The sequence below is a fragment of the Magnolia sinica genome, chromosome 19 (assembly GCF_029962835.1).
Source record: "Magnolia sinica isolate HGM2019 chromosome 19, MsV1, whole genome shotgun sequence".
Taxonomy (NCBI): domain Eukaryota; kingdom Viridiplantae; phylum Streptophyta; class Magnoliopsida; order Magnoliales; family Magnoliaceae; genus Magnolia; species Magnolia sinica.
In genome coordinates this window covers 18,946,967-18,967,567 of record NC_080591.1, presented here as the reverse complement: position 1 = coordinate 18,967,567, position 20,601 = coordinate 18,946,967, and the positions used below count along the sequence as shown (strand labels likewise).

Genomic DNA, 20,601 nt, shown 5'->3' with positions numbered 1-20,601 from the left:
TGATTTTTCGAATTTTAAAAAAAAGGAGCAAAATTCATGCGTAAATAGAAAAAAATATTTAAAAAATATAAAATGGGACCCCAAATCTGTAAAATGCACATTAACATGTTCTACTATGATTAACACATCATATGGAGTGATTAAAACAGCAAAAAAATCATTAAAAATTGATTTTTGAATTTTAAAAAAAAGGGGCAAAATTCATGCGTAAATAGAAAAAAATATTTAAAAAATATAAAATGGGACCCCAAATCTGTAAAATGCACATTAACATGTTCTACTATGATTAACACATCATATGGAGTGATTAAAACAGCAAAACAATCATTAAAAATTGATTTTTTGAATTTTAAAAAAAAGGGGCAAAATTCATGCGTAAATAAAAAAAAAAATTAAAAAAATATAAAATGGGTCCCCAAATCTGTAAAATGCACATTAACATGTTCTACTATGATTAACACATCATATGGAGTGATTAAAACAGCAAAACAATCATTAAAAATTGATTTTTTGAATTTTAAAAAAAAGGGGCAAAATTCATGCGTAAATAGAAAAAAATATTTAAAAAATATAAAATGGGTCCCCCAATCTGTAAAATGCACATTAACATGTTCTACTATGATTAACACATCATATGGAGTGATTAAAACAGCAAAACAATCATTAAAAATTGATTTTTTGAATTTTAAAAAAAAGGGGCAAAATTCATGCGTAAATAAAAAAAAAAATTAAAAAAATATTAAATGGCACCCCAAATCTGTAAAATGCATATTAACATGTTCTACTATGATTAACACATCATATGAGATAATTAAAACAGCAAAACATATTAAAAAAAGTATAAATACCTATTTTTGACAAATTTATGAAAAATGGCCCACCAAGCTTTGATTCAACAAAATCCGCCAATATAATGTGTTTTTTCCTCAAATATTCACCCAAGGTTGGTCGAAATTAGCAGTAGAAGGAGTGAGGAGGAGTTTGGAAGCAAGAAATTTCGAAAAAACATCAAAAACGGACCTTAAAATGCAAAAAAAAATGGCCGTTTTTCGACCGTTACGGCGCTGACCGTTACGGGTGACCGTTACGCCCGTAACGGCCGTTACGCCCGTATCGGCCGATACGGGTACAAAAACGGGAATCGGCCGTTTTGGCCCCGAATCGGGTAACGGTGTGTACCGTTACCGTTACGTATCGGCCGTAACGGCCGATACGCAACCGTTTTGGCATTCCCTGTTGCAGACACTCTGCTTAATAGGGGGTGACAAGAGGGTCACTTGTGTGTACCTCTTGCTTCTTGTTTCTGTTTTCCTTAATAAAAAGGAAGTGGTTATTCATAAGAAAAATAGTGTTCATCTTTGTAGCAAAAGAGGACTTACATTTACCACCGTTTGAATTATTTGTTTGCCTCATTGCTTCATCACTTGCTTATCAATAATGTTTTTCTTTTTTCTAGATTAGTACTTGATAGAGAAACTGGGAAGCCAAAAGGTTATGGGTTTTGTGAGTATAAGGATGAAGAGACCGCTTTGAGTGCTCGTCGCAATCTCCAGGGTTATGAGATCAACGGCCGGCAATTGCGTGTTGACTTTGCTGAAAATGATAAAGGTTCCGACAGAAACCGTGAACAGGTAACAATCAGTCAAGTAGATGTGATCAGGTTAACTTTTTAGTTTTCCATTATTGTCTCTTAATTTCTTGAATGACAATGCAGAAGCATGTGTTCTTTTTAGTGTTCTTTGTGATGAGCTTTCTGACTCAGATACAAGTTTGTGCGTGCTCATGTATTTGCTCTGTGCACAATCTGATGCAACTAATTTGCACCAATTATGGTGGAATCATACTGATTGGATGATCCTATTCATCTGAAGTTCTTGTGGCAAATGCTTTGATGTACAACTCATTTCCACCATTTTATGGTGCAAGTGCAACATGCCGATTGCATGATCCTATTCATCTGAAAGGGCATGCAAGCATGTGCAGCAAATGTTCATTGCAGCTGTGCTATTTTATGGTGCACTCAGAGGAAATTTTGTGAGGATTTGATGCAACTCATTTGCATGGTGCAAATCATACAGATTAAATGTTCAGATCCATCCGAAAGGTCACTTGCAAGCAACTAGGTAAATAAGAAAACAAAATTTTAAAACCTCGTCCAGATAACCATTCAAAAAAAAAAAAGAAAAAAGAAAACGAAACAAATCTGGACTGGATGGTTGAACCAGTTTGGATCAGAAGCATCGACAAAAAGGGTCAGGTGGCTGAACCTGGGTCAATTGATGGCCAGCTGTTATCTCTGACAAAATGCATATCTAACTGGGAGAGCTTGCTGCAACTTGCCTTAGAAGCCGGAAGTCATATCCGCTATTCCAGAGGCATTTTGTTTGTCCATTCTTTTATTTTATTCTTTTTATTCAGTAATACTTCAAGCAGATGCCCTGGGTTGGAACAAGTTAAATGGGGCTGGGCTGTGCATTTGAACTGAGATGAGGCCTACAAAAAACGGGTTGGTATCCAGTCCAGATTTCAAGACATTGGCAATATCCCTTTCTTATTGTGACTATCAGGTTGCAGGCCATCGGATCCCATGCAGGCAACTTTTGAATAATGGGCAACCATGCCGGGTTATCTGGGTTGACCTGTCACCTGTATGCTGAGTTCCTACTTTTAATAGGTCACCTTGCAAAGATCACATTGATTGAACAATCTTATCCATCCAAAAGTCGAATATAAATAGGGGAAAATTCGTTTTGGTTCTAATTGTGTCTACAGGCCACTGCCTGGAGTTCATCTGATCAGAGTAATTTTTGAGTCTAGTCAATCCAAGTTGGTGGTCCAGATACATGATTGGATCAGCCACATATCTAATAATGTGAGTGCACCATAACATAGTGGAAATGAATTGCACTAAGATTACAAGGAGGGAGAGACCACGTGTGTATAGCCCAGCTCATCTACACGCTGTCACATGTGCCAATTGCTTAGCTTCAATGTTGGATATATATAAATAGCGTATGTGTAGTAACATGGTGAAAACGGGTTTGCAGTAGCTTACAAGGGAGGGAGAGACCATATTTGTGTACAGTCCAGCCCACCTACACACCGCTACAAGTGCTAATTGCTTAGCTTCAATGTTGGATATATATAAATCAGTGCCACTTGTTTAGCATCAATGTTGGATGTATATAAACTATAAAGTGTTTTAAATAGCTTTGCTATGTAGCGTGTAGCTTAGCCTTAACATCATGTAACTCATGAAAATAACTTTTAGTCACATGTAGTCTACGCTACATGCTAATTTTACATACACTACATGCTACACATCCTATGATACACACTACGTAGCTTACACTACAAGTTATTTTTCACTAAAACATTAAAATCAATTAATGTGTTCAATGATTTGTTACATTTTTCATTTTTTAATAAAAATTAGCTAATCTTTTCAATGATTTTAGTAAAATAATATAAGTAATAGTATTAAATCAGTTAGGTTGCTCTTTCTTTACTTTTATACTTGATCTTTGCCTATTTTTCTTATTATTTAAGCTGTCTTTGGTTGAACCGGATGTCATTAAAGTTCATTATTAATAAGACTAATTGGTGAAAAATATCATGAAATTTCATGATATTAGGTGCAACCAAGCACAACCTTAACTAAAAATCTGGAAGTAGCGTGTAGTGTTAGCTTAAGCCTCACACTTCAGAGAGGTGAACACTATGCTCCACACTATTTAAAACATTGATATATATAGGGTATGCATAGCATCCTTGGGTTTCAGTATGTACAAGTCGGGTCCATCATCCATGCTTCAATAATCTAGAATATTAAACCTAGCCATCCAATTTTTGGTCCTTTCTCATATGAAGGTTTAACATTTTCCTAGAGTGGAGATTTTGTTGCTTGGTCGATCCATGGTGCAGGCATTTGATCAATGATGTGCATAATGTTGTCAAATTGCATATGCGATTGTGTGCGACTGCATATGCTTATGCACAATTGCATATGCGAACACATGTTTAAATTTTTTTTTTTCCGAAAAATTTTAAAAAAAGAAAAATAAGGGAAAAAAATAAAAAAAAATGTAAAAAATTAGGGGAAACTTCTCTAAGTGATTAGATAACTTATTTTACATATTTCAAATTCGTTTGAGGGAAATAAAATCAACTAAACAATGAATGAAGTACATCAACAATCTATTCAATAAAAGATCAACAAGCTATCTAATGTACAAATGACTAGCATAGAAATTTTTATTGATAATGGAACTTTCAAGTTTGAAGTTAAAACTTAGTACTTACAAGTTACAAGTTATAATGATGCATGAGGAATGGTCTAGCCTAAGATGAAGCAATAAAATTAAAAAAGATTAATTAGAGAAATCAAAGCACGAAATAAAACTAATCTATAACAAACTTAAAGAATTCAAGTATTAAAAATGCCTGAGTTCAAACCAAACAACTATCCCGCAATGAGATCTTAGAAGATATGAATCAATTAGGACATATGGAAGGTAGAACTTCCAACTAGCATAGGGATTAATCTTAAATCAAGGGAATCATTTGACTCTGTTAGGGTTTTGTTAGGTTAGAATTAGTTTTAGGAACTAGGAAATTGGGGAATTGGTTTGGGTTTTGGGATTAGGGAAGCTAGGATTTGGGAATTAGGGTTTTGAGATTTGGGAGATTTTGGTTTAGGGTTTTATTATTCGGGAAGCTAGGATTTATGAATTAGGGTTTTGGGAATCTAGGTTCTAAGGTTAGGGTTTTAGGTTTTAGGCTTAGGGGTCGTTTGGCACTATGGATTTGAGGGGGTTTGAGGGGATTTCAAATCCCCTTGTATGTTTGGCACTATAAAGTGACTGGGGGTTTCAAATCCCCTCAAAGAGTGGTTTTGAAATCCAAGGTGAAAGCTTGGATTACATCTAAAATCCTTCTAAGAGTTGCATGTGTAATATGTGTGTTACTGAACTATTAATCTATTGGGCACTTGGCTCACTAATGATATCCCAAAACAATTAGATTGTTAATTGCATCACTAAAATTACTTTAATACAATGATCTGCGCCGTCCAAACATTGTCCACGTAAATCAACGGTTAAAAATCGTTGGTTAGTCACTCGGATGTGATCTTGTGCTTGTGGCCCATCCGAGACTTGGAATTTCATCATTTTTGGGCAAAGTATATATTTCAATGGGCTTATTACAACCATTATGTCAAACATCACATACGTACACTAATTAGAGATATTAAAGTTGATTTAGTAATTAAATTCAAATCCCTGTTAATATACTATGCATAGCTACTTTTGGATTACAGGGGATTTTGAATCTAGGGTGCCAAACACAACAGAAGGATTTCAAATCCAGGGGGTTCCAAATCCATGCTACCAAACAGGCCCTTAGGGTTATGGGATTTAAGGGGAAGGATCGAGGATCAAAAGAGGGAAAGAAAGGGGGGATGGGCTAGCCGTACAGACGACTGTACATACAAGAGTGGGGGTCTATACGGTTGTACGACTTGGGTACAGTATAGGTTTAGATGGTTTCGAGATGATGGTGATGGGATTTGGGTGGAAACAGAAGAGAAAAAAAAATAAAGAGAAATAGAGAGAGAGAGAGAGAGAGAGAGAGAGAGAGAGAGAGAGAGAGAGAGAGAGAGATAATTTGGAATCACTCCATGGCTTCATACCAACTCCAATCACAGGAGGTTTTCTTTGCTCAAAGCAAAAAAAAAAAAGAATTTTATTTCAATGCATCATAACCCCCTAGAGCTTCACACACCCACCCTTAATCGCCTTTTGGGGTGTTTTTTTTTTCCCTAAAAAAATACCCTTATTGCTAAAAAATGTTCAAAATACCCCTTATTTCAATTAAAACATAAAATAGCCCAAAAGAAACAAAACAAACTAGAAAAAAGGCTGTCCACTTATGTCCATGATGTATCCATCATCCAATGGTCCAAAATAATCCAATGGTCCACATGCAAGATCCAACTGTTCGATAAGTGTATACAATGAATCCAATGGTCTCGATCTGTCCAATAAGCTCCTATATGCAGCTCACATGCATTTTCCCCAGTGTTGGGCCTTCAAAGATGCATAAACATGCATGTGGGGTCTTCCAACGCGGCTACGTACTCAATCCGGGCCCCATATTATGATCATCCAACCATAGAGATGTTGGAACTGGGGCCAAAGCTCTTCTCCTCTAGTATACTCTGAATTGTGCTCGGATGTCCTCATCATACAAATTACAACTTATACACTACTTACAATTAATGTAATATTAAAAATAAATATACTAATAGTCTAATACTATATACATTGATTCAATTGCCATTGTGACATCTGATCACCACCATTGTCATCAAAGTTGTCTCATTCTTCAACATATACTTCATATTCTTCTGTTTCTTTATCATTTGTACACACTAGTACTTTATCAACATCCAATGATTGATCTTAATCTTGATCTACTCTTTATCTCCTCAATCTCTTCCATTGGCTAACTGCTGCTACTACTACTGCTTGCGCCCCTTTTCTGCCTTTGAGTGGAAGTACCTTCTTCATGTGCCGATCCGAATGTGGCATCTTTGACTTGGGCCCATCTATGTTAGTCTTTTTAGTAGCACTACGATAGTGCCCGTACTTCCAACCTAGGTTATTCGACTTGGGTTTCAAAGAGGAAGATTAGGAAGAAGAAGACTTGATTCTTTCTTGTACACTTGTAAGTTGTAAAGATGAGAGAGAGAGAGAGAGAGAGAGAGAGAGAGAGAGAGAGAGAGAGAGAGAGAGAGAGAGAGAGAGAGAATTACACAAGTACACAATCTTGATTCTTGAGTCTTGCTTGAATCTTGAGTCATGATTCTTTAAGCCTACACTTGTAGATTCTTGAAGTTGAATCATGAATCTTGTAGCTTATAGCCTACACTGCACACTTGTAGTTGTAGAATTTGGTTTGTACACTTGTACACTTGAGTTAAAAAAAACACACACTTGAAAAGAGAAGTTAAGTAATAGATAATGTAGAGATTAGAGAATGAATGAGAAAGAAATGTAGGGAGTATGTAGAAATTAGAGAATGAATGTAGAGACTAGAGAAATGTACGTATAAATTAGAGAATGAATGTAGAGACTAGAGAATGTATTTAGAGGCTAGAGAATGAATGTAGAGATTAGATAATGTAGATTGCAGGGAATGAATGTAGAGAATGTAGAGAGAAAGAGAGAGGAATGTAGAGAAGGACAGAAAATTTAATGTAAGAGAGAGAGAGAGAGGAATGTATGTGCTATGTAGAGAATAAATGAAATGGAGAGAGAGAGAGAGAGAGAGAGAGAGAGAGAGAGAGAGAGAGAGAGAGAGAGAGAGGAATTTGAAAAAAAGAAGTTCCAATGGTCAGAAATCTGACTTTTGGCCCATATGCGATCGCATATTATTTTATGCAAACAATATGTGATCGCATACACACTTGACAACAGTGGATGTGCATCACTGAGCCATGGGCCAATCTACAAACTGAAAACCTAAGGATAGTGTGTATGTCTCCTTGGATTGACATAATATATTTTCTCATATCTAAATCTGTCTTCCCTGTTTCCATTGCAACCATAATGTATCAACTTTTCTGTCAGCATACTTGTTTTAAAGCTGCCACATATATGTAGGTAACCATTGTCCTAGTCATTAATGGAATCATGGATGCTTGGTATATTTTGGACAGCATACATTCCTGAGTTGTTTCACATGCTATGTTTCTCATATGTTTAAACTGGTAATATATCCTGCAGGGTCGTGGTGGACCAGGGTTGACATCAAACATTGGTTAGTATCCGTATCTCTCTGAATGTTGATTTGGTTTGCAGGCCTCTTTCAGTTCTGTCAACTATTTAGACAGGCTTCTCACAACTTCCTTTGGTATCTATGTGGAGATGCTGCAGATGCTCAGAAACCATTAGGTGCCCCAGCAATCATTGGTGATCCTGCTCTCCATCAGCCAATTGGTCTCCCGTTGGCTGCCACTGCTGCATCTGTCATGGCTGGAGCTTTGGGTGGTCCACAGACTAGTAGCATCTTCTCAAACCTGAATGGTTTTCAAAGCCAGTCTGGTCTGGGAAATGATCCTTTAACTCATCATCTGTCAAAAATGTCTAGGACCCAGTTGTTTGAGGTCATGTCTGAGATGAAGGTAAGACGTCTGTGTTCTTCCATCTCAGTGCTCATAAACAGGACCATATGTAAGCCTTAAATGATATATGCCATTCCTATTGCAGGCAATGGCCACAAAGAACAAGGCTCTGGCCCGCCAACTACTGGTTGCCAGTCCACAGCTGCCCAAAGCTATCTTTCAGGTAATTTATTATTTTTCTCTGGTGTAACTCTCTGTCCTAAGATACTGTGTTTTTTTTTTTTTTTTTCTCTCCCACCTGTTTGGTAGGTAAGCTGCAAAGCTATTCAATAACGGTAATGGTGACCATGACAACCGTTACAGCCCTGTAATGGTTGAATTTTTTATATTGAAAAAATGTATCAGCCTCATATCTGCCCGTGTTATTTTCAAATTGCGTGTTATGGCCCTGTATTGTTTAATGGGCACCATAGTTACCGTTACAGAATGGTCATTACAGCCATAACGTAATAGTTTTTTAGTACCATGGTAAACTGTCTTCAAACCGGAGAACTCAATGTTGAAGCAAAGAGCTCCTTCCAGCTAGCTATGGGCTTGAACTGCAAACTCTTCCTCCTCCTCCTCCTCCTCCTCCTCCTCCTAAATGTTGCTGAACAACTTTTTTTTTTTTTTAACCAATAAAAAAAAACTTTTCAATTAACTGTGCAAATAATGATGCATCCCAAAGGCATTGTGATCTTTCAGATATAGAGATGTAGCTTCTCAGAATTTTAAAGATGTTTCCAAAAAATCGACAACTTTTGTTTCTGATTTTGGAACATACTTTACAGGCCTGTAAAAAAAATCTTCCTTTTTTAAAAGGCAACGGAACTGTTATTGAAAGAGCATTGAGATGGTGTGCAAAAACCCTCAGCCCCCTCAAAGAAAAAAAAATTACAATTCTTAAAGCATCTATACCCCATTCTGCTAAAGAAATCTTCACCCTATGAAAGATCTCAATCACTGAATTACTCATATTTTTTAAGCATGTCCTATTCCTTTCTCCCTGAAGGGTCCAAAGACCGACCAACAACGCTAATCTCCACGCAACCTTCTCTTTCTTCCTAAGGCTCACCCCATGCCACAATATAAACAAGTTCACCATTGAGTCCGGCATCACCCATGACATACTGAAGATCTTGAGAAGGCTAAAACAAACCATGTGAGCAAATGGACAAGTGGTCCACTGATTCACCATTTCCATGCACATAACACAAACATTGGGGATTACAAGTGCTATTTTTTGGAGATTGTCAATGGTCAAGACCCTCTTCATTCCAACTAGTCACGCCAGTGCCACCACTTTCGGAGGAGCCCCATAGTGCCACACAAAAGATGTTCGCACATGACTACCTTCCTCTAATGGAGAGCGAAGTATCGCATAGAATGAACGAATTGAGAATCGACCCGAGCTATCCTTTCGCCACACCATCCTATCCCTCTTCCCCATAGATGAAGCATATAGGTGGATTCTAGCTAGGAGCATAATCAGGTCTTCAATTTCCTCATCATATAGATTCTTTCGGCAAGGAGGTGACTGCACAATTGGATTTTCGCTTGACAAGTAACACCTTGACCATTATGTCACCATCCACAGCAAGACGTGCCAATCTTGGAAACGCATCCTGGCGGGGGGTCTCACCCATGCATGCATCCTCTAGAATTGGATGTTCTCCCCACTTCTGAGAGAGAACCCGACCCTCTCTTTGAACTTGGCTTTCACACTTGACACTCCTTTCAATATTCTTGACACTCTATAAAAAGAGGAATCCCTGTCTACTAACCTCCTTCCTCACACTCATATTTGATTATGGCTTGCAGACCTCTTTCCAACCCAATAAGTGAAATTTCTTCTTCTCTTCCAGACCTTGTCACAAGAAGTCCCGCCTAAGTCTTTCTAATTGAACCAACACTGATTTAGCCTTGCTTGGCGCCATTTCTGGACCTGGCAGCAGACAGGCAGGCTGGATCTGAATTCAGACCGGACCAGACTCTTCTTTGCTTGAGCTGCTCCCATGCACCGACACTATATAGGCCGGAAGATGTCAGTTGTCGTGGACTGGACAAGTATGTGCACTTGAACATGGTATAGGGGCATATTTGATAGAGCTGCTTTAATAAGTGTTAGCTGGCCACCCATCGACAAGTATCTACTTTTCCATCTTGACAATTTTCTTTTGAACATTTCCACCACTTTATCCCATAGATGCTTTGCAGGTTTCCCGATACATAGAGGGAGGCCCAAATAAGTGGAGGGGAAGGACCCCACCGTACATCCAAAAATCCTTGCTATTTGCTCCACCACATCGATTGGCATCCGAACACCCAACATCTCAATTTTGGCAATATTCACTCTCAAACCCAACACCACTTTGAAGCACCTAGTCACCATTTTTAGCTTGTCCACCAAAAAGAAAAGAAAAGAAAAGAAATTCTTGCCCAGGGATCTCCTCTAAACTTCAAGGAAAACTAAGTTCTTTTTATTTTGCAACATCTTGTTTTCTTTTTTCTTTTTTATTTCTGGCTAGGAATTCAATGAAGAAGTTTCTTGTTCCCCATCATTGGTAGTGGTGGTATCCCACTTTCCATCAATGATATATATATATATATATATATATATATTCTTTTGATTTTGAGCAGCCTATGAACTGCTAATCGAGGTGCTGTATTTCTGTTGTTTACACGGCGTTTTGCTCATTGGGGCTGCTCTCAGGCCCTATCCTATTCTTGTTTAGCATGTGGCATTATTGTAGTAAACAGTAATGTTGAGTCCTCTGTTCTTGTTGAAATGTGCAGGCACAGATAATGCTTGGATTGGTGCCACCACAGGCGGTGTGTATTGTCTATCTCAAAATTCACTCATCATTTCAATACTTTAAGAGCTTGAGGGAAACAAATGCGCTGATATTGCCTTTGAATTTCTGCAGCTGCAGATGCTGAACATCCGACAGTCGTCCAGCTCAATCCCGCAGCCGTCAGTGCAAAATGGGCCACAGGATCAGCAGCCAATACTTCCCTCACATCATGGACAGACTCCCCATGTGCAGAATAAGATGCATATTGGGCTGCTGCCCAGAATTCCAGGTCAGGCGTTGCCAGTGCCTCAAAACACTTTGATTCCCCAGCCTTCTTCTACCCTTCCACCACTGCATGCCTCCATGCAACCTCGTTTTCAGCAACCTCAGCAACCCCAACCCCAAGTTCTCTTGCAGACCACATTGCCGGGGCTGTCTGGAGTCTCGTCGGTCAGGCCCCAGCCACTTGCCGGCTTGTCTGTTCAGCCACAAGCTCCATCAGCTTCTTCTACAGCTATGAAGCAGCAAATACAACCCCCTCTTCTGCAGCATCCTAGACCAGTTGGAGCTGCACACACGGGGCATACTCAGTTCCCTCTTCCTCCCAATCCTTCGGTTTTGCCTCGTCCTCTATCATCTCAGCCAGCATTTCAGGTACATCTCTCTCTCTCTCTCTCTCTCTCTCTCTCTCTGAAAGAAAAGAAAAGAAAATGAAAAAAAAAAACCGAGATGGGTCATTACAACCCAGTAACGTGTAACGGTTGGCACCATTACGGCACACCATGGATCCATGGTTCAATCATTGGAAACGTTACCTTGAAAAAAATCCTTACATGGGCCTTGGTTCATTTGGAAGGATTGAAATAGTCGATGTTTTCAGAACAAGGGATCCTTTGTGGAAGAGGTTATAAGTCAAATGTGTTGTTTTGGAATGGGCTACCTATGCTAAAGCAACAAAGTCTGCTGATCTTTCTTCGTTTTTTGAATTGCTCTTGGGTTGTATTCTCTTACCATCTTTTTGGCGGGTTCTCTAATAAAATTGTTGGTCTCTAAAAAAAAGGGCTTTGGCATCCATTTCAAACACCATCATTCCTGTTTGTCTAATCATTGTCAAAATGCAGCCTGGCTCATCCAATCCCCCAGTGTTTGTGGGTGGTGTGGAGACGATTTCTAGGGAAGCAGCTCAGGGTAATGCACTCTTGAACTTGCCTTTGGGTTTGGCTGAGAAAGCAAGCACTGCCAGTGATATATTGGAACCAACAAATCACCCTTCGAAGTTGGCGAGATTGGAAGATGGAAGCAGTGCCACTCGCATGATGAGTGGGAACACGTCTACCACTGGATCCATGCCCGTCCAAGTGTCTGGAACCAGCTTGACATCTGCAAGCCGGCTGCCCACGTCTGATGGGTCACTGCAACCCGAGGAAAAAACGCTTCAGGTAATGCATTAACCATCGGTAATTTAACTAGATTATGTTGTTTATTGGCAACGATCCATCAATTGTTGCTCGGATTTGTCTTGGTCTGCAATTAGCTTTCAATGAGCTTTGACCTAAGTGGCTTGGTAGCTGATTACTCTGCTACATTTCTTGCTGATACCATCTTAACTATACCATTCTTTCTTTAAGGCATTTTAAATATTTAAGATGCTGTTAGCATCTTAGATGGCTTGGTAGCTAATTACTCTGCTACATCGATTGCTGATAGCATCTTAACTATAACATTCTTTCTTTATGGCATCTTAAATATTTAAGATGCTGATAGCATCTTAGATATCACATTCTAACTCATTAAAATCTTGCTGAATCCCTTTACACCCCCCCCGCCCCCCCCCCTCCCCCCCAGTTAGCCATGTGACTTGGTCACAGACTCATTATGTGCCGGGTTGGACATGGCCAATTCAGGAGGCCTAATATGCCTCAATTCTGTACAGACATTTATATATTTACTAAACTGTATTTGAATAAAAATGCTAAAAGATGAGGATGAATGAAAAAGAGCACAATTTTTTAAAAGATAACATTGAAAAAATAAATCAAGAAGCTTGTATAGTCATGTAACAGCTATGTCCATATACAACTGAAGAAAAATCTATGACATCAAATCTGAGAATGCAATTTATTGGAAGTGCAGCCATCCAAACTTCCCTACACGCCCCAGATTGCAACTGTAACCAAGAATCTCAAAGAAGATGAGAAGCTCAAAGTAAGCATGTTTTGATTATCTTGAAAAGATTATATAGATGAATCAAGAGTGGATAAGTCTTTATAGACATCCTCTTATGTAACTAATGCAAAAACGAACTTGACATTAGAAACAAATTCAATGAAGGTTTGGCGAAAGAAAACGGAAAGGGAGATTGGATGTGGAACGCAAGGGTTCTCGAAATGGGGTGGAGAAGTCTTTATAAACATCCTTTTATGTAACTAATGCAAAAACCCAACTTGACATTAGAAACAAATTCGGTGAAGGTCTGGCGAAAGAAAACTGAAAGGGAGATCGGATGTGGAATGCAGGGGTTCTTGAAATGGGAATCTAGTTCGGATGAATATAGGGCTTCAGATGCAGAGTGTGATTGGAACCGATACATAGGGAAAGGAAAGGGATGATTGTGGAAGAAAACCTGTAAGGACGGACGGTGGTGCGAAGGAAGATGGTGGTTTGGAAGAAAGGTTCGTTCGCATCGGCGGAACTTACAAAGCTTCTGACTCTGTATGTGGTTGGATTCTTGGATGGATGGCTCCCGGCCAACTTCGAGAGGGGTTTTGATCGGGCTGGAAAAGTGATGGAAATCATTATCCCTTGGCATCGAAACTCCGTGACATATCGTGGTTTTGCTTTTGTTCGAATGAATCGGGAAGAGATCAAGAAGGCAATGAATTTGCTGGATGGAGAAGGCTTCAATGGTAGGAGGCTGGGAGTTTAGACGACACGTCATGGCTCTGAGGTAAAGAACAGGGAGGGATTCAGATAGAAGCAAATTGCAGTGAAGGGAATTAGTGAAAGTAATGAAAGGAATATAAATAGCAATGATCAAATGGGTGGGAGTAGAAAATTCGAACTAGGCATGGGACCGAAAATAACGGTGAGTGCTTGAACTTATAGAGAGGTGTTGACACAGACACCTTCAAGAGTGGGAATAAGGGAGATAGTCAAAAGGGTGAGATAAGGAACATAACCCAGATGCAGGTGCAAAAAAGGGGTATAGAGGGTGGATACAAGAGAAGGGCTGGAGATCAGAGTTTTTGAAAAAATCCTGGATAATTGATGAAAGGAACTTGAATTTGTTATAACAATTGAGCTAGGAACCATGGTGGAGGACATGGGTTTGTTGTTAAAGGAAAATTGCAACTCGGAAGAAGACGACTGTTCAGTCAAAATGCTTAGGGATGATGCTATATGGGTAGCAGTCAAATCCAAAGAAGTTGTCAATACTTTTTTCATGTCATGTAACCTATTTCGGGATGAAATGGTGAAAGAAATTAAATATTTGGAGAATTGGTCCATGGTTGGTTGGGAAGACGTCTGGATTCAAATCACACGATTATCCTTTGGAGTTTTGGATTGATGAAATATTTATGGCAATAAGGGCTTGTATCAGAAATGTAGTAGGGATTAATCTTATGTTTATGAATTGTGAGGATCTTCGTCTCGCCGGAATTCAAGTTAGGAAGAAAAAACTCCAATTGGTACCAGAAACCCTTCGAATCAGCATTGAAAAGGATTGTATTTTGGTGAAGATGAAGGAGGAGCGGGAGGAGGGAAGGGTTGCAGAGAAAGAAGCGATTATTTCGTCGAAGTTGGGCGAAGGAAGCTTTGGAATCTTTGTCAATGACGACCCAAGTTGGCAAAGGTGAAGGTGCACTTTTTGCGAAGTCCAGAGGAACACACGAAGGAAAAGGGGCGTGCCGTCTCTCATCTATTGGTGGGTAGAGAGAGTGGGAAAAGTTCAGAGGAGTTGTCGATGCGTGGCAGAGATGACAACATCAATTGTGACTGGTCGACTTCCTTGTCAGGGGCGAGTCTTAAGATGGAACTAGGTGGTGGATGGGCTAATAAAACGTGTACACGTAGCGAGGTCTTTGGCTTGTCTTATAAGGTAAAAAGAAAGCAGTGACACGTGGTTAGGCGACGTATTCGCTAACACGACTTTTATAAATTGTGTTCATTTTGGGAAAAAAAAAAAAATCCAAGGAAGGCTTCTTGGCACACGTGTTAGTTGAACCACCTGTGGTGCTTTTTACAGAAGAAGGAATTACGCACGTATTATGCTTCGCGTAGGTGGGGTATTGCTTAAGCGATGGCATGTGTCTCGGCTATACTGATAATGAGCTGCTAGTTTGCTTGTTTCTTTTCTTTTTTGGCTTCGGACAACTGTGGTAGGCGAAATCAGACAGGATTGTCAAATCGACCATTTGGAAGAGAGAGGAGCCAGGCAAAGTCTGAAGAGAGGAACAGAGACACAATAGAGCAGGTGGTAATTGAATAAATAGAGCTGGTAGTGCAGGAAATACAAAGTCAAGAGAAAGATGGGGATGTAGAAATGGCACTGGAGTTGAAGTAGAAAGAGATCATAGATGTTAGGGAGATGGTCGAGAGGGCTTCTAGAAATGCTAATGCAGGGGCATTTTCACACCGGGCTTGAGTGGGGTAGCCCGTGGGATGCGGGGACACACTCGGGGTGGGTGACCCATGTGATTTGGGGCCCACGGGAGAGCTCTCGTGTTCAAGACTCCTCATCGGGGGGAATAATGCGCATTTCACACCGGGCTCAAGTGGGGTAGTCTGTGGGATGTGGGGACACACTTGGGGTGGGTGGCCCGTGTGAGGCGGTATCCATGTGATTTGGGGCCCACGAGGGGGGTTTGGTCGAGGTCCTAACCCATGCGATGTGGGGCCTAGGCAATGAGATAAAGGGATTAATTTGCCATACTCTAACAGTTCGAGCTTTTAGAGCAAGTGGTTAATTGTCTTGCATCAAGTGCAGTTATGGTAGAATTAGACTCTAGGTAGTATGAGGTATGTAGAATATTTATGGCAAAAGGCATGAACCGCATGAAGAGGGTAGTGGGACAGACAGCAAGAATGGTGGGAGTTTCTTTTGGTGACAGACCAAAAGATTATGTTGAGCTTTTTGAATTTGTGGAAAATAGGGGCAAGTTGACTCCGGAAGGGTAGTGTGTTAGCTCGAGCAAAGGGATGGATGTTTCCATTTCAAATATGCGCCATGATGACTTGTAGAATGAAAAGAGTTCAAGAAAAGGAAAAGGGCCCCTAGAGTTATCGAATGAAGATAATTAGCTAGAATGTTTGTGGTTTGGGGTGTCCGCAAAAAAAGACCTAAAGTAGGGATATATGTAAATGATATAAGGCAAAAATAGTTGCGCTATAGGAATCAAAATTGGGTGGTAGATTCTTTGTGGATAGATAAATTCAAAGATTGGGTGGCCTTAAATGCAAAAGGTTCAATTAGTGGTATTCTAATAATTTGGAATTCTAAGTTTTGGATAAAGGAAGATAGTTGGAAGGGAGAATTCTCTCCATCTTTGCTTTTGAAAGAGGCTACATCAGATTTCATATGGGTATTCACAATAGTGTATGGACCAAGCAAGCCGAGTTACGACATTTATTGTGGGCTGAGCTGTACTCATGCAGGAACAAATGGCAATTACCGTGGGAAATGGGAAGTGATTTTAATGTTGTAAGATTTTCCTTTGAAAATTCAAGTGGATGTTGCATTACAAGAAGTATGAGGAATTTTTCAGAGTGGATGGTTAAACACGACATGTTAGATCTACCAATGGGTGAAGTAAAATTTACATGGCCCAACGGTCAAGCTGGGGCAACTAAATCGAAGTTGGATAGGTTTTTACTGTCTACAGGGTGGGTGGAAAAATTGCCTGATCATAATGGAGATGGAGGAGGACTGGGGGTCGTGTCCTTTTAGGTTTGAACTTGCGTGGTTAGAAGTTGAGGGTTTTGCAGAAAAAAAGTGAAAGAATGGCGGTCTTCATTTACAATTTAGGGTGGGGCTGGTTTCTCTCTCTTTCAAAAGTTGAAACCTTAAAGGGAAAGATAAATGTTTGAAAAAAAAGGTGCTAGGGAAGCGAGAGGAGGAATATTTGAAGATATTGAATGAAATTCAAAAACTTGATGTAAAAGAAGAGGGAAGGGAACTTTTGAATGAAGAAAGGGCATGGAGGGAGATTCATGGGGAAAAATTTAATGTGAAATTTAGGGAGGATGAAATCAAATGGAGACAATGCTCAAGGGCTCTTTGGTTAAAGGTGGGGGACAAAAATGCAAAATTTTTTTTTTTCATGCAATAGCCAGCGCAAGCTCGGACTAACAAGATCAAAAGTGGAGTGGTGGAAGGGAAAGCCAATGTATGTACGTCGATGGTAAAATTCTTTAAGGAACTTTTGACTGGGGAAGTTTGGAAAAGACCATCTCTTGATAATCTCTCGTTTGATACCATTTCACTAGAGGAGGCCAAATCTCTCGAAGAAGTCTTTTCAGTTAAAGAGAGCAGATGGGGGTTTATGAAACTGCAACCAAATGCATAATGTAAAATGGTTTTAGCTGCCCCTTTTGAGGGTGCATCTAAATGGAGTGGGTTTTGTATGTTACTCAGAAGACCTTGTGATAAGCCAAAGGCCACATCTGAGTAGTCACCGAAATTAAATCATGGCTGATCTACGTCTACGCGGATACTAGACTCCCATCCATGAGAAACAATCGCCTTCATTGTCATAAGATACCTGAGAGGTGTTGGGAAGGCGTGATATGCAAGATGACGAATGTCAATCTCTAGTAAATCAGCTAGGTAAGTGTGTACTATTGCGGGACTGCAGAAGCAAACCCCAAATTCAAATCAAACAAGTGAAAGATCGGGGAAGTAGATTTTGGTAGTGAAAAAGCTCCTGGCCTGGACAGATATCCGAAAGCTTTCTATGATTCTATCATAAATTCTGGGACGTAGTGAAGGTGGATGCTGTCGAGTTTGTGAACAAATTTTGGAGAAAGGATTTCTAGTGGTAGAACTAGGGGCGACGTTTATTGCTTTAATTCAAAAAAAAGAAGAAGGGGCGGAAAGCTTGAAGGATTTTAGGCCGATTAGTCTTTTGGGGAGCCCTTACAGGATGCTAGCAAAGATTCTAGCTTCAAGGTTTCGATCAGTGCTAGGAAGTGTGATATCCAAATCCTCAAGGGGCATTTGTAGAAGGTTGTCAGATAGTAGATAGTAGTGTTTCAAATAGCGCCCGTAGCGTACGCTACGTAGCGTAGCGTGGCCGTAGCGCTACGTAGCGTCCCAAATAGCGTAAATCCCCTGTAGCGTATGCTACAGTTATGTGGCGCGTAGCGTCCGTAGTGTAAGCTACAATGTATTTTTTTTTACTGTTTTATTTTTTTATTCATTTTTTTTTTTCATGTTCTCTTTGTTTCTAATGTTGAGGAATGTAACACTTGCATTGTACTTGATACTTTTAACCTATAGGATGTTTATTTCTTTTCATAATTGTGACTTGTGGTTTCAATTAGACATTACTAATTAAAGTGGTTTGCTTAGAAAGTTGTTGATGTGATAATTATTTAATTTGGCTTATATATGTGGATTGGCTTTTGATAAATGATAACTAATAACTTTTTTGAACATGCTTATAATTTATAAAATGAATCATCTTTTAGTTATTTTTATATATTTTTTTCTTTTTTCTTTTTCACTATTTATTATATTTGTCCTATTTTTAAATTAAAAAATAGAAGTATCGTGTAGCTTACGCTACACGCTATAGGGGGCTGAGCGCTACGCATCACGCTACCGCTATTTAAAACACTGGTAGATAGTGTGTTCATAGCACATGAGGTTATTGATGCGCATAATAGGAAATGAAGAAAGGGGATGGTTTACAAGTTGGATATTGAGAAAGCGTACAATCATGTTGATTGGGGATTTTTAGACTATATGTTAGGATGTTTGGGATGTGGAGATGAATGGTGGGCGTGGATTCGTGTATGTGTTCAATCGGCTAAATTCTTGGTAATGATAAATGGATCCCCACATGGTTTCTTTCAGGTGTCAAGGGGTTGTGTCAAGGAGATCCTTCGTTGCCACACTTGTTTGTGGTGGCGATGGAGGGTTTGAGTAAGATGATTGATAAATGAGTAGTGGTTGGCTTATTTAAAGGTTTTAAAATTGACTACTCTCAGTTTCATATATCAAACCTATTATATCCGGATGACACACTGCTTATGTGCGAGGCAAATGAAGTAGAGATTGATAACCTTCATATGGTTGTTGCTTGTTTCGAGGCGGTTTCAGGTTTGAAGGTAAACTCGGGTAAAAGTGGAATTTTGGGAGTGGTTTTGTCAAAGGAAGAGAGACTAATTTGTGATGGTCTTTGTTTTTTGTTTTTTGTTTTGGTAGAAAACGATTTTTCCATCAACATATCTTGTGTTGCCATCATGTATAGGGAAGCCGGTTAAATATCCATGGGATAAAATAATTGAGAGGTTCGAGAATAAGTTATCAAGTTGGAAGAATAAGCATTTATTATTGGGTAGAAGACTAACGTTGCTTAAGTCAGCGATGTCCAACTTACCTATTTACTATATGTCTTTATTCAAATGTCCCAAGGCGGTGGTGGATAAGCTTAAAAAAATTAGGAGAGATTGAAAAACACAAGTTTCATCTCATGGGGGGTCTTTAAGGGTGTTGGGATTGATGAATTAGGCACTTTTGGGTAAATGGGTGTGGAAGTTTGGGGTGGAAGATGGTAGCTTATTGATAGGAAGTTGTAGGTAGGAAGTATGGATATCAAGAAGACTTTAGATGGACTAAGGCATCATCGGTGTATAAGGCTTTGTTTCCATGGAGGGGGGTGGCTTAAAAAATAAGGTTTGGGGAGGAGTGGGCTTTTCATTGGGTAATGGTGACAGTATTAGATTTTGGGAGGATGTTTGGCTAAGGGAAAACAAATTGAGGGAGAGGTTTCCACTACTAGTGGGGATATTACAAGAGATGAATGTGTTGGTGCCTGGATGCTTTTCGAGTCTTTAGCAGGGGGATCCACTATCCCCTTTTTGTTTATAGTGGTGGTGGAAGCTTTAAGCAAAATGTTGATCAAAGGTCAGGAGGAGGCGCTTATTTTTGGGTTCAAAGTCTCGCTCGCATCAAGGCCCTTTGATCTCCCATCTTCAGTTTGTTGACGACACCACCCTCTACTGCGAGGCAGATGTATTGCCTTCGAGGAGATAGAAAGGTTGGCTTCAGTCTTTGGGTTTGGCGCTGGTACTTTTCCTTCTACTTATCTTGGGCTTCCTTTATGTCTTGGGAAACTAGCTAAACATCTTTGGGACAAGGTCATCAAAAGAGTGGAAAGGAAGCTAGCGACATGGAAGATTCCTAATCTTTCGTCAGGAGGTTGCCTCACACTCATAAAGGGAGCCCTCTTAAACTTGCCAATTTATTTCATGTCCCTCTTCAAAATGCCCAAGGTTGATTTTTGAGAGGTCGGAGAAGCTTCGATGGGATTTCTTGTGGAGAGAGGTGGAGGCAAATAAGAAATTTCTTCTCCTTAAATGGGATGAAGTCTTATCAGCTTTTACAGGACGAGGGTGTGAGAATCAAACTCTTAG

At 39.6% G+C, this 20,601-nt stretch overlaps 1 protein-coding gene across 3 annotated transcripts in view; it reads left to right on the top strand.

The window, feature by feature from the left end:
- LOC131235587 (cleavage stimulating factor 64) overlaps window positions 1-20,601 on the top strand; it is a 41,232-nt gene that overhangs the window by 11,945 nt on the left and 8,686 nt on the right. For 2 of the 3 annotated variants that reach the window (XM_058232802.1, XM_058232800.1), the window contains 7 exons: window positions 1,457-1,631; window positions 7,791-7,824; window positions 7,941-8,188; window positions 8,274-8,351; window positions 10,964-10,999; window positions 11,095-11,616; window positions 12,084-12,401. In XM_058232802.1, the coding sequence (XP_058088785.1) occupies window positions 1,457-1,631; window positions 7,791-7,824; window positions 7,941-8,188; window positions 8,274-8,351; window positions 10,964-10,999; window positions 11,095-11,616; window positions 12,084-12,401 (1,411 nt within the window). The remainder of the gene's footprint in view (window positions 1-1,456; window positions 1,632-7,790; window positions 7,825-7,940; window positions 8,189-8,273; window positions 8,352-10,963; window positions 11,000-11,094; window positions 11,617-12,083; window positions 12,402-20,601) is intronic. The other variant, XM_058232801.1, reaches the window with a different exon arrangement.